At 36.5% G+C, this 15,348-nt stretch overlaps 1 protein-coding gene across 6 annotated transcripts in view; it reads right to left on the bottom strand.

Annotated features, from left to right (window-relative positions):
- The window catches only part of THADA (THADA armadillo repeat containing), a 357,394-nt gene that overhangs the window by 275,440 nt on the left and 66,606 nt on the right, over positions 1–15,348 (bottom strand). For all 6 annotated transcript variants that reach the window (XM_064364035.1, XM_064364033.1, XM_064364034.1 and 3 more), the window contains exons 24-25: positions 8,624–8,756; positions 5,300–5,413 (exon numbers count right to left, since the gene is read on the bottom strand). In XM_064364035.1, the coding sequence (XP_064220105.1) occupies positions 5,300–5,413; positions 8,624–8,756 (247 nt within the window). The remainder of the gene's footprint in view (positions 1–5,299; positions 5,414–8,623; positions 8,757–15,348) is intronic.

Raw genomic sequence — 15,348 nt, forward strand, 5'->3', positions numbered from 1 at the left:
AAAAAAATCATGTCAAAAGTATGGTTTATGATGTTTTTGAACCATTGTTTCACCGGTCTGGGCAACAAAGCAAGACCCCCTATCTCTACAAAAAATAAGAATAAAAAAACTGGCTGGGCACAGTGGCACACACCTGTAGTCCCAATCACTTGGGAAGCTGAGGCAGTACCATTTCTTGCACCCAGGAGTTTGAAGCTACAGTGAGCCATGATTGCACCACTCCACTCCAGCCCGAGTGACAAAACAAGATTCTGTATCTAAAATAAATATAATAATAATAATGTATGATCTCATTTAGGTAAAACTCAAAAAACAGATAAAATTAAAACTAGAGTGTTGGAAGCTAGGCTAGTGGCTACTCTTGGAGAGGACAGTATGGACTGGAAGAGAGCAAGAGGGGGCTTTCAGGTGCTACAAATGTTCTATTTCTTGATGGCTGCAAAAGTGCGTGCACTTTGTGAAACTGTACACATGATTTGTATACTTGTCTGTATGTGTACTATAATTCCATCAAAAGACGCACATTTTAAAAAACAGGACAGGGACAGCATGAAAAGGAAAACTACAGATGGAAAAAATAATATTAAATTGAAAAATGATACAATTCATGACATTTGCAAATTCTAGAAGAGATTTATCCCAAAAGATGCAAAAAATATTCAATAAAATTCAATTTCCTTAATAAGATGATGGGTTGATTAAAAATTGCAGCAAATATCAGAAACAATGTAAGGATGCCTACTATCTCTCTTTCTATACCAAACTGCACTATAAGTTCCAGGAGCAAAGTACAATAATAAAAGACTAAAAATTAGAAAGTTAAAACAAACTTAGCATTGTTTGTCAAAGATATGATTATCCATTAAAAAAATCCAAAAGAATTTATAGATAAAGCATTTGCTGTATTACAGCAAAATTCTGGTAGGTTGCTGAATATAAGCACAATAATAACCCAAAAATCAACTGCATTCTTCTGCAACAGCAACAGATAACATAATTTTTAAAAAATACCATTCATAATTGCAAAACAATAAGATATTAGAAATAAATCTCAAAAATAATCTATAAGACTTCTACGGGCAGAGCACGGTGGCTCACACCCGTAATCCCAGCACTTTGGGAGTCTGAGGCAGGCAGATCACCTGAGGTCAGGAGTTCAAAACCAGCCTGGCCAACATGGTAAAACCCCATTTCTACTAAAAATAAGGCTATGGTAGTGAATGCCTGTAATCTCAGCTATTCAGGAGGCTGAGGCAGAAGGACTGCTTGAACCCAGGAGGCAGAGGATGCAGTGAGTCAAGATCGTGCCATTGCACTCCAGCCTAGACAATGAGAGTTAAACTCTATCTCAAAAAAAAAAAAAAAGACTTGTGGGAATTATTTTTAAAAATAATAAATGACATTAAATAATCTGAATAAATGGTGAAATGAGCCATGCTCATTAAAGATTCAATATTTAAAAAGATAATTTTCCCAAATAAATCAATATATTTAAATTCCAAACAAAAATCCAAAGGGCTTTTTATTGAGTTTAACAAGCTAATTCTAATCTTTTTATGGAAGAGTAATGGGACAAACACAGCCAAGGTCATTCTGAAGGGAAATCAAAAAAAGAGATTCACCTTGCCAGATATTATAACTTTGTATAAAGACACAATAATTAAAATAGTGATTTTAGGCCAGGTGTGGTGGCTCACACCTGTAATCCCAGCACTTTGGGAGGCTGAGGCAGGCAGATCACTTGAGGTCAGGAGTTCAAGACCAGCCTCGCCAACATGGTGAAACCCAGTCTCTACTAAAAATACAAAAATTAGCCAGACATAGTGGCACATGCCTGTAATCCCTGCTACTCGGGAGGATGAAGTGGGAGAATAGCTTGAACCCAGGAGGTGGAGGTTGCAGTGAACCGAGATCATGCCACTGCACTCCAGCCTGGGCAACAGAGCAAGACTCCGTCTCAAAAAAATAAAAACAAAAATAAAATAGTGGTTTTGCTCCAGGCATAGATTAATAGACCAATGGAAGAGAGCACAGAAACAGAACCACCTATCTATGAAAACATACAATACAGGCAGTATGAATCAAGAAGAAAAGGATGTATTATATCAGAAATGTTTCTGTATTCATTATCCAAATGGCAAACATTATTTTATTTTATACATAAACAAAGACACATTACAGGTAATACAAAGACTTGTATACACTCCAGCCTGGGTAACAGAGCAAGATCCAGCTGTAAAAAGAAAAACAAAAATAAAAATAATATGGTTTCATTTACATAAAATTATGACAAGTGTGACAAAAAACACTTTAAAACTTTTAAAAGAAAATATAAAATAACTTTCTTGGTTGAGCACAGAGGTTCACGCCTGTAATCCCAGCACTTTGGGAGGTCAAGGCCGGGGGATCACCTGAGGTCAGGAGTTTGAGACTAGCCTGGCCAACATGGCAAAACCCCATCGCTACTAAAAATACAAAAATTAGCGAGTATGATGATGGAAGTCTGTAATCCCAGCTACTCAGGAGGCTGAGGCAGGAGAATCGCTTGAACCTGGAAGACAGAGGTGCCTTGAGCTGAGATCATGCCATTGCACTCCAGCCTAGGAGACAGAGTGAGACTGTCTCAAAAAAAAAAAGAAAAAAAATATAAAATATCTTTCTGATCTTGGGGCTTAATTTCTGAAAAATGTACAACCCAGAGGAGAAAGCTGACATATTCTATTTTATTAAAATTTAAAATTTCTACATACTAATAGAGACCACAAGCAAAGTAAAAAGAGAAACCATAAATTGGGAGAAGATACACGTAATTCAAATAATCAAAAAGAAATCAGTATCAAGAAAATATTTTTAAAACAACAACAAAAATCCAACTCCTACACAACAAAAATGAAGGGACAAATAACGAATATTAAAGTAAGCAAAGTCTTTCAACAGATAATTCTCAGAAGTAAACCAAAAGGCTAATAAATATATGAAAAGATGTTAAAGCTAACTAGTAATAAGAAAAATGCAAAATAAAACTAGAAAATACCATTTTACACTACGCAGAAAGTCAAAAACTGATAATACAAAGGTGTTGGTAAGCAATGGAAATTCTTATACTCTGCTGTTAGGAATATAAATTAGTTCAACCACTTTGGGGACAACACAACAGCATCGAATTGAATGTATGTACCTTAACCCTGCAATCCTACTGCTAGGTATATAATCTGGAGAAACATTCACATGTGTAAAGAGACACACAAGAATGTTTGTTTTAGCACTGTTTCTAATAGAAGAAAACCGGAAACAACCCAAATGTCCATTCAAAGAAGAAGGGATGAAATGAAATAGAGTAAGATAAAATACTGTTCAGAAATGAAAATGAACAGGAGCTGAACGGGAGCTTTCTAATCTTAAATATAATGTTGCTAGACAAAACCAAAGTATAAAAATGTGGATGACAACATTCATGTAAAAGGAGATAAAAGTAGGACGAAAATGCTTGGGAATGATTATCACTAATTTGGGTTGTGATAACAGCTGAGGAGGAATAAAGGGGAATGAGATGTGGAAGAAGCCACAACATTTAAACAGTCATTTCTTAAAACTGGAATTGGTTTCAAAGATGTTTATTATTCACTATACATCACTTATGCTGAAATATTTCAAAGATACATAATAAAAATAATAAAGAAATGAACCATGGGAGGGGAGAAGGAAAGCAAATTATCAACTAAAAAACTTAGAAAATTGATCAGAGACAAAATTTTTAAATTTCACCGATTTCATAAAATGCCATTAATCAACTTGGAGGAGGGCAATAATTATCCAGCACTCGTTAAAACCAAGCCCCATTATTTTTAGATGTTCTTATAAAAATAGCACAGGTTCAGCATCCCAAATCCAAAAATCTGAAATCTAAAATGTTCCAAAATCCGAAACCTTTTTGAGTACCAACCAAGATGACATTCTAAGGAAATAGTCATTGGAGCATTTTAGATTTTCAGATTAGAGATGTTGACTCGTTCAGTATAATGCAAATATGCAAAAATAAAAAATAATCTGAAATCCAAAACATTTCTGGTCCCCAGCATTTCAGATAAAAGATACTCAACATGAACTTTTAAAAAGTGATAGTCTAGGAAAACGGAATCAATTATATTTTTTCACATTTCACTGCAAAATGTCTTGAAATAATCATTTTTGAAAGTTAATTAACAACATTTTAGTCAATGTTTTAAAGAAATAAAGACATTTCATATCTGTGGGCACTGGCCACTATGGGCCATATGACTATGTTCCACATGACCGTGGAAAACAATCCCCCTTCTTTTCCACAGTCCACATTCTGGCCCATCAGCTCCCTTTAACACCTCCCACAGGCTCTAAAATAAAATCATATGTACCTATTGTACTTGATTGTAAACTTCAGCTCTCAATCTGTTCCCTGACCTAGCATGGCCCTTTACAGTTGGGTAGGAGTGTCCTACTATAGAGCTGGGCAAGGTAGCTCACACCTGTAATCCTAGCACTTTGGAAAGCCAAGGCAGACAGATTCCTGAGATCGGGAGTTCTGAAACCAGCCTGTTGGCCAGGCTGGCTGGTCTCAGGTGATTTGCCAGGTGTAGTGGCCCAGGCCTGTAATCCCAGCTACTGGGGAGACGTGAGGCATGGGAATCGCTTAAGCCCAGGAGGTCAAGGCTACAGTGAGCCAAGATGGCACCACTGCACTCCAGACTGGGCAACAGAGCGAGTCTCTGTCTCAAAAAAACAACAAAAGGAGTGTCCTACTATGAAGCATTAATTGAGGAATTCCAGACTATAACGTACAAGCAGTACTTGGTAGGTATTAATATTTACTCCCTAGTGGTGAAGTGGAGCTTTGAGGAGTGCTTTAACATCATACATATAGGTTGTGGCTAAAAGGAGCTAATGTTAGTAAAATATAAACATCCCAAAACTTAGATACTACATTTAAAGGAAATTTTCAAAATGTACACAGACTCAAAGAAGCACACATGAAATTCTAAAGTGCTAGCATATACATTTTCAAATTTTTAGATGCAATAATATTATATCTTTTATAAGCTGGATGTTTTCACCAGAGTTTAAAAATTGTTTGTTTTGATTAATATATTTAACTAAAGCAATGATTTATTTTGTGGACAATAAAGACAAAAAAAGAAAAACTATTCAAACAAGCTTGAAATGTCTGTCCAATGTTCAAGAGTTCTTTATCACCAGCTGACACTTTTTGTTAAAAAATAAAGCAAAATTTAAAACCATTGCAGGGTTTGTGTGTTTCCATGATTACCTGGGGGACTGTGCTCTGTAAGTCATCTGTAGGCCCAGCCAAAGAGATTAACTCTTTCATTGTTATTTTCAACAAATCCATTTTGCCTTTCTTTGGTTCAGATGCCAACAGTGCCTATGGAAAATGCAAAAATTACAGGGTTCTTAGTTTTCATACACTTTTTTGCTGCTTCCCTGGATCAATCCCAAAATGCAAAATCCCCTTAATAAAAACATAGTTATCAAAGAAGGTTAATTAAGCCATGTGGCCCTGGGCAAGTGGTTTAACATCAGTTTTACAGATTCTTCATCTCTAAATTTAGGTGAAGGTGAAATCATGTCATTTCTAAGGTCACTTCCAGTTTGTTCATTAAATTTTACAATTCTAAAAGGCTAAAAAAAAATGACTCTTATTGACAACTCCTTAAGAACCTTAAGTAGATGGCAGTTCTCAGATATAGTAAACAAATCAGTTTTAGTAACAAATTTATCCAACAAGAAAATTCTCTTAAAAAACAAAAAAATCTCTGGATTAAATTTCTTGTAAGAATGTTAAGGCTCCCTGAAGATTAAGCGGTTAGTTAATTCTTCAGAAAAGAATCATTACTTGGAGGAGTAATCAAATCAAAGCATTTGAAACTCCATGGAACCAAAAGAAATACTACAAACACCAAAGAGGCCCTATATTTGAATTTTTCAGTAGCTTCTTATTTACTTTGTATCTAATACTTTGCAAATATCCAATAAACATAAAAAGGGTATTAAACCACCTAAGGCAACAAAAAGGAATGAGGTACTACTAATATATATTACAACATGGATGAACTCTGAAAACATTGTGCTAAGTGAAAGACGCCAGACACGAAAGATCACATATTGTATGATTCCATATATTTGAAATGTGCAGAATGGGCAAATCTATAGAGCTGGAAGGTAGATTAGTGCTTGCCTAGGGCGGAGTGGCAGGGGCAGAGAGAAATGGGAAGTGATTGCTAATGAGTATGAGAGGTTTCACGGGTTGAAGCTCTAACACAAAATAATGGCTGTACAGCTCTGTGAATATACTAAAAACCACTGAATTGTACACTTTAAAGGGGTGAATATATAGTATGCAAATTATATCTCATTAAAGCTGTTAAAAAAAATCACTTTAGTCACATTCTCAGACTCCCCTCCTCCATATCTACTTTTCATGTTTTCATGTTTATAGCTACAGGCTCTCAAGAGTGACAGTTTCAAGGTAGTCAGCTTTTTCTGAAGCATTTGAAATCTACAGAAGAGGAAAATAAAGACATACAAAAAAATAGTTTGGTTTAGAAGAAATTTCTCATAGTTTATTTATGCTCAGATAACATATTTTTTAAATGACTTCAAAAAAACTTCATGTCTATATTGAACATAATTTTTAGTAAGTATACACAAAAGGTAAACTCATAAACTATGTAGACAGTTCTTTTCCATACCTAGCACTAAACAGATTTCCACCAAAACAGGAATATAACTTTATTAGTAAGTCACACTAAGAGAAATAAAGATTCTCTTTAAACAGGTATTTCTTTAAATTTAGACTTCATTCAATTAAAATAAAGTGAAAAGCTACATGCAATTACTGAAATGTCTTCAGGGAAATGAAATGACAACAGATCTTGTCACCCTGGCTTTTTTCTCCCAAAGAGCTCGGTAAAGTTACGGCATTCTTGCTAAGGCTAGGGTAAGAAAGTGCACCTTCTGATTACTCACTATGACCAGTACTTAGTACAAGCTGGGCACCAGAGCTGGAAAAAGCACACTGCACAAATATGCAGTGAGACCTTGATGCTGTCTTAACATCTGATCACAGACAGACAAATGACATGTAAAAAACACAAGGTCAGAGTGAATTATGGGAAGGAGAATGAACTACACTGATCTAGAATGGGTCAGATCAGATCAAAGTTGATTTATGAAGGTCACCAAAATCTGTAGAGCAGAACACCTTCAATGATCTTGTCACCAAAAAATCCTAAAGAGACTTTAGGAATTTAAGGGAGGAATAAGAAAAAGAAGGAAAAAAACATAGGGGCATGAAAAAAACCAGAGACTTCATTCCATTTATTTTCAGTGCTTTTATTATACCACTGCATTACTGGATTTAATCTTACTATATTAAACAAAGGCCTTTCAGGATGGGGTCTGATTTAGTATTATGAAGACACTGGTTTTTATTCTTTGGGTTCATGAAGGTAATAGTCTTAATTTCTAAATAAAATATTTTCCCGCTAGGCGCGGTGGCTCACACCTATAATCTCAGCACTTTGGGATGCCAAGGTGGGCAGATCACGAAGTCAAGAGATTGAGACCATCCTGACCAACACGGTGAAAACCTGTTTCCACTAAAAATTCAAAAAAATAGCTGGGCATAGTGGCATGTACCTGCAGTCTCTGCTACTCGGGAGGCTGAGGCAGGAGAATTGCTTGAACCCAGGAGGAGGAGGTTGCAGTGAGCCAAGATCGCGCCACTGCACTCCAGCCTGGGACAGAGTGAGACTACGTCTCAAAAAAAAATTTTTTTTCCCCTACCAACAGCGATATCTAAATGTGCTGATATGGAGCAATCTTTAAGGTATACTATTAAGTGAAATCAAAGAGCAAACAGTATATATAGTATGCTTTCATATATGCTGACAAGGAAAACGGACTCACACACACATATTCCCATATGAAGAGAGTTTCGGGAGTCAGGCTGCCTGGGCTCAAGTCTTAACTCAGTTCTTACTGTCTCTGTGGCCTTTGGCAAGTCACTTGACCTGCCTAAACCCCAGTTTCTTCATCTGGAAAACATGGATGATGATAGGGTACAGGAAAGGAGTTAATGAGGTAATGTATGTGAAATAATCACTAATAAATGTTAGCTACTATTATGATTATGATTATTTTACGGATGGATGTTTTATAGAAGAATTGAAAAGAAAATGTTAACACTGGTTGCCTACCAAGAGTATTGAAGGTCTTGAGATGAAAGGAAGACTTTTTTTTAAAAATAAAGTGGGGGGGTGGGGCAACATGTGCATTTCCTGGAAGTGAGCAATGAATGTACCACGGTGATGTCTGCCTGCTTAATACACAGACAGAAATCTATACCACCCTCTATTTATACTACAAGATTGACCTTTTAGAGGGTTTGTTCCAAGAACAGATCTCGTCACAGGAACACACCGTCCCCACATTAAAACAAAGCCACAAATGCTATGTTGCTGAAAAGACAGAAATGTCCTTTATGTAATATACTCACATGTCAAACAGGTTAGGATATACTAAGATCAAAAGACAAATATAAACTAACAGCTAGGGTCCCACAGATAAGTACCTGTATGTAGAAAGGAATTCCGGCACTGCGCCTTGTAGCACAGAGTTTAGATGAAGGATCACTGCATTTAATTTCCTCTAAAACACTCCATAGCCACTGCTCTGGCAGCTTTTGCAGATCCACATTTGGGCACCTAAAAGGCATATATAATCAAACATTCGGAATTAGGTATCAAAGTTAAAAGTATAAACTATTGATGTACATTTACACTGTTAGGAAATATTCTTATGTTCTTATATTCTTATAATGAGAAGTAGGGGTGAAACTAAAAAATATCTCACTTATACTTTTCACCTACTTTCCTTTTTATTATGGGTCTTAAGATCTAAAAATTTCATTTCATTTCTTGCAACTGCAGTGTTTAAAGCATGTGTCTTGTGTGCAAAATAAATTTTAATACGTAGGTTTGCAACCACACTCAAAATGTTCTGAGAAAGGTTGATCATGCTCTCACAGATATTTCATACGCTACAACTCAAGACTTACAACAAAGAAGAATATAACTTTATGGTTTACTATAATTAATGTTCCATGTTTATAGGGATTACATATATTCAAAAAAACAAATTTTAAACTGTACTTTAGTAATCATTGTCATCTCTCTCAAAATGAGGCCTACTACAAATAAAATTTTTACTAGATCCTCTGGAGAATTAAAGTAATTTACCTGGGATGAGGCATAAAACGTTTTGAGGCTATTTCAACATCACATCAGTGAGCTTCTGGATTATTACATTAAGTGTTATCTTAGAGCGCTCAAGAACATTTAATTTTTAGAAAATTTTTAAATGTATGCCCTACTAGACTATATAACATTGCCCAAGAAACGCCAAATTCAGTGGTAGGTGGACACAATTATCTTAGGAAGATAGTATCTGGTTTTAACAGAAATTAACATATGAAAATGAACAGATAAAGTCTAAAGGAAAAACACCCTTTTTTAAGTTGATGAAGAAATGCTGCAGAAAGATAACCGATTTCCAATTTATAGTGAGAATTAGATCTCTTAGGAACACATTTGGGGTTTTTTTCTTTATTCTAGTTTGGTGTAAAATAGGTAACTTCAGTTACTGACTAAACATTCTAAATAGCAACTCAGATTCAGCTATGTTTCACACAGAACAAAATATATAAATACTACTACTATAAAGGAGGCATTTTTAAAAGTTTGACATGGACCTAAAAAACATTATTTCAGCCATAAATGTTACAATTACATCTCCCTATTCCTAGCAGGCTCTGTGATTCTAAAGATTTCCTTTTAGCATGTCTTAAAATCCATCACCTCACCCCTGCCTCTTCGACATTCCTGTCCTCAGCCACCAGAACCAGCTATCAAAACTCTCAACCACTAGATTAAAAGAAATTCAGAAACATAACAACCAAATGCAGTGTGTGAACCTTGCTTAGAACTTGATTTAAACAAATGAAATGTTAAACAGATACTATCAAGTAATAGAGTACTGTTTTTCTTTTCTTTTCTTTTTTTTCTCACTTTACTCTTCTATAAAATGAAGGTTGCTGGGAGGATTGAGTTTGTTCTTACGTCTAATAAATTCTTAATGGTCATTTTCTACAATCATCTGTTATTACGAGAAAAGCGTGTATTAGAAGAGTTTCAATTGAACAGACAGAGATGCAACAGATGAGTTTCCATTTTGACAGGACATCTCCCTACATATACAATGCAAGTTAATATTAATAATATGAAAAATATACAAATATAAACCCCAAAACCAGCTGAGTTCAAAAACAAGATAATCACCTGGGTAACAATGAAAAGAAACACAAAGTAGTGGGTGTGCTGATACCAGAGAGCCACAGGGTTACAGATTTAGAAGCAGTAGTGGCGGCCAAAGAATTTCAGCAGCCTCATCTCTCTTGAAAAAAGGTCTACTGCCAGAGCTGCCTGAGGCTGTAGCAGTAGGAAAAGCCATGGGCACAGGGGGCCTCTTAATCAGGCTGACTACTAACTCAGTGACTAGATCTATGATATCCCCAATTTCACTGTGGGGTGGGAGACCCAAAATACCACTACGTAATCTAGTTCCTCTGATAGAAAGAGCCTAGAAAGAGATCAACAAAGAAAACAAAAGGCTCCCATCATAGCCAGCAAGCCAAAATTCAAAATTCAGAAGTAAATTTTATATTAAGAAAGACGATAAAAAAAAATCAGTAATTAGAACATAGATTCACTCCATATAAACTAATTTTATGGAACAGTCTGACAAAGACCTTAAATTGCTATGTTTAGGATACTGAAGCGATAAATAAAGGATAACTTCTATTTAAGGAGAGTAACTGGGCATGGTGGCTCACATCTGTAGTCTTAGCAACTCAGGAGGCTGAGGCAGAAGGATCACTTGAGCCCAGGAATCCAAGGCTACAGTGAGTTATGATGGCACCACTGGACTCCAACATGGGTGACACAGACCCTGCCCCTTAAAAAATAAATAAAGAGCAAGAAATCATGAAAAACAAGCCAAGCTGAAATAAGAACAGACATGTATAAAAATACAAAAGATTAGAAATATCACAAATGAAAGTATACTTTCAGCCAAGCACGGTGGCTCACGCCTGTAATCCCAGCACTTCGGGAGGACAGGCAGGCAGATCACTTGAGCCCAGGAGTTTGAGACCAGCCTGGGCAACATGGTGAAACCCTGTCTCTACAAAAAAAATAAAATTAGCTGGGCATGGTGGCACTTGCCTGTAATCCCAGCTACATGGGAGGCTGAGGTGTGAGGACTGCTTGAGCCCAAGAGGCAGAGGCGGCAGTGAGCCGAGATCATGCCAAGGCACTCAAGCCCGGGTGACAGAGTGAGACCCTGTCTCAAAATAAATAAATAGATAGATAGATAGATAGATAGATAGATAGATAGATAGATAGATAGACAGACAGACAGACAGACAGACAGATAGATAGAAACAGATAAGATGAACTCTAAAGAATTCATGACTTAGAAGATAGTTTTCTGGGAAATTTACCCAAAACAGAATGAAAAGAACATAAAATATATATGTGTGTGTTTATACATATGATAGTTCTAGACCTAGACATAGCATAGCAAAATTGTGATTAATAAAAAAACTTAAAAGCCGTAAGCGAGTTAAAGAAAATAGGAGATTTACAAAGGAATATATGTTATACCAAAGACAAGTTTCTCATTGGCAATAACAAAAGCACTAAAGGAAAATAACTGTCCACAAGAATTGTATACCCCATAAAAGCACATTCAAAAGCATAGGTACGAAAAAGACAGTCTGAGATATAGAAAGAGTAAGTCTGCCTCCCAAAGACTCTCACCAAAAGAAATCCTAAAGGATGTACTTCAACAAAGTATAAACCCACAGTAGTTTCAATGGGGTGTCTACTAAACATACCAAATTTAACATGCCCCAAACTAAACTCCTGATTTTCCTCCAAAAACCTACTCTACCCACAGTCTTGCTGATCCTAATAAAAGAGTAACAAATCGATCTCTTCCGGGGCTCAAGCCAAAAACTTTGTAGTTATCCTCTCTCTCTCAAATAGCAAATCTAATCTGTCAACAGACCTTGTCTGCTGTATCTTCACATTATATCCAGATTCAGATCATGTTTTACTATCTCCACCACTTTCCAAGTCATCACTATCTCTTTCCTGTAGTATAGCAATATTGTAACCCTGTAATCGGTCCTTCTGTTTTCACTATTACAGTCTACTATGAACAAAGCAGGAAGAGTTATCCTTTTAAAAGACCAGATCATGTCACTCCTCTGTTCACAAACACTCTAATGGCTCCCCATTTTACTCAGAGTAAAAGCCAAAGTCTTCACACAATGTCTTAGGCTGTCTCGTCCTCATAACTTCTCTGATCTCATCTACAACTCTTTCCCATGCTCACACTACTCTAGTCATAAATGGTTAACCTGATGTACCCTAAATACCTTCCCTAAGCCCATACCTCTCAGGACTTTTGTACCTAACATTCTCTCTGCCGTGAATGCTCTTCCTCCAGGTATTCCCACTGTCGTTGCACAACTGCTAATTTTAGTATTCACTATCCCTTCTAGTACATGCAATATTTCACACTAATGTTTAAAAATTGGATAAAATAAGGGGGTAGAAGAAAGAAAAGCTACATAATTTGTTCAAGGTTACATAGCAACTAAGTGGCAGAGAGAGAATTAAAATGATACTGACACCAAAGCCCTTGCCTCATAAAAAGACATTATTTCAATGTGCCTGCCCTAAATGCTCAGGTCTGGCTCATGATGAAGATACTATCAACTCTCTATCGTTTGTTTTAGTGGATTTCACTATTTCATTTTTTAAAGGACTCTATCAAGTACCTAGTAGTTGCTTTGCACTATGCTACACCTTAAAACAGAACTGTAAAATAAAAATTCCAAAGGACACATGATTAACAAAATGTTTTCACGTGGCTTTGGAAAGTATTACCAGATAATAATATTTTTAAGACATTATCTTCTTCAATCATGTTTGATTCAGGTTACTTTTCAGATTGATTTCAATCCCTGAACATCTATCATTAGGGTGGGGGGGATAAAGTATTAATAGTTCTAAATGAACTGGATGGCATGAACGGAGCGCTAACTAGAAAATTAAACTCTCTATGGAAAAGCCACTCAGTGGATAACCTGTTTGTGACTGACTTGAAGTGAACTGTGTCTCATTTGTTTTTGAGGTACTCCAACTCCCTTGGGGAACTGGGGAAGTTTATTACTATTAATAAACTGTTTTCTTATATTAACTGAATGATTCATGGTAGCCTAAAGAAATTACTTCACCTGCAAACACAAAACAATTAATTTCACATTTAAACACAACATACATTTAAAGCCAATATACTGAAGCAAAATTCCCAGAAAAGTATCAAGATTCAAAGTGCCAGGAAGATAATTATGCATAACTTCAACTAAGTAAGGGTAAGCCTCTGCCAATATCTATATTTACCAAACAATAATTTACTTTCCAAGCACAAGAAGGAAGACAATCCTTTCCCTTTCCCATAAACACAGACTTTTACTTTGTTAGGTTTAAGAACCAAGTGGCAGCTTAGAAAGGAATAGTTACTTTCTGGGAACAGAAACTTTATGTCCATTTATTTTACACATTCATGAAGTTCCTCATTTTTTCATCCAGTCTCCTTCCCGCTTCTATGCAACTCTATCACACACACATGTGTATGTTATTTGTTCATAATCTTAAAGCGACCTACTAGGGTCCACAAGTATTAACGTTTGTACAATTTCCAAGATACCTTCTATTTTTATATCCATGTGGTTAGAGACTATCAGAAAACAAAAAGATTCCCAGGGAGCACAAAATCCAAACTCCTCATCCTGGCTCACAAAGCCCTATGTATTTGGACAATCTCATTAAACTTCATCTTATACCATTCTGTTCTTTTTTTTTTTTGAGACGGAGTCTTGCTCTGACACCAGGCTGGAGTGCAGTAGCACGATCTCAGTTCACTGCAACCTCCACATCCCAGGTTCAAGTGATTCCCCTGCCTTAGCCTCCAGAGTAACTGGGACTACAGGCGTGCGCCACCATGCCCAGCTAGTTTTTTGCGTTTTATTAGAGATGGGGTTTCACCATGTTGGCCAGGATGGTCTCGATCCCCTGACCTCATGATCCACCTGCCCTGGCCTCCCAAAGCGCTAGGATTATAGGCATGAGCCACCACACCCAGTCCATTCTGTTCTTTAATGCACCATGGACTTTGGCACGAGCGATTCTCATTGCTTGGAAAGCTCTTCTACAGAAAGCTGCTGCTTCTTGCCATTCAGGCCTTGGCTGAAATATTACTTTAGTCTAGTAAGAAAAAATCTTCCTTATCACCAAACTTTATCACATAAAATATATACTGCTAGCAGATCATTATTTTCTACATCTCCATGTATCAAGGACACATTCCTTCCTGTTTACTTCTCTATTCCCAGCACCTATAACAGGGCCTGGCACCCTACAGGGAGCTCAATAAATGTTTGTTGAATAAATGAATGGCATATAATTTACTAACTCCATTGAGTATAGTATTCTAACAAACCAGGTTGACAAAGAAAGAGGATGTAACAACTAGAAAAGAAAGTATAATAAAAAATGTTTTCCAATGAGAAGAAGTGTCACTGTTAGTGCCAGCAGCTGATTCTGGTGCTTAGGTTCCTATAATAAGTACAAACACATTCAGCAAATCTCCACCTATCAGGGTGACAGTATTCATACAAGAATATTTCCTACTGAAATCTTCAAACAGCCTATCAAAATCAGCTCTATTAACCTAACTGCTACCCCAAGAGATCATTTTTCTCTCCAAGACCCAAGAACGAAACCAAGTACAGGGTTCAAAAGCAAGTATAGTTAGGGTTCATGAAAAGTGTTATTTAACCTATGTACACTTGTGAACATGAAGTAGAAACTATGTTTCATATGAGCAATGTCTCTGAGTGTTAACAACAGTTATAAAATTTAATTCAAGATGGTAACTTTTTCCGTTCTTTCTTAAGGCTCTTTAGGAGATCTCCTCCAGGCCCATAGCTTCATCTATTTCCTCTGCTTGGCTGACTTTCAAATACATACCTCCAGCTGGAGTGACCAACTGTCCCTATTTGCCTGGGACTAAGGGATTTCCCAGAATGCTGGACATTCACTGCTAAAATACTGGGGGAGTCCCAGTTCACACTATCTACAGCCTAGACCCCTCTGCCAATCTCCT

Source organism: Aotus nancymaae, unplaced genomic scaffold, assembly GCF_030222135.1.
Source record: "Aotus nancymaae isolate 86718 unplaced genomic scaffold, 86718_ANA_hifiasm-v0.15.2.pri h1tg000057l, whole genome shotgun sequence".
NCBI lineage: Eukaryota > Metazoa > Chordata > Mammalia > Primates > Aotidae > Aotus > Aotus nancymaae.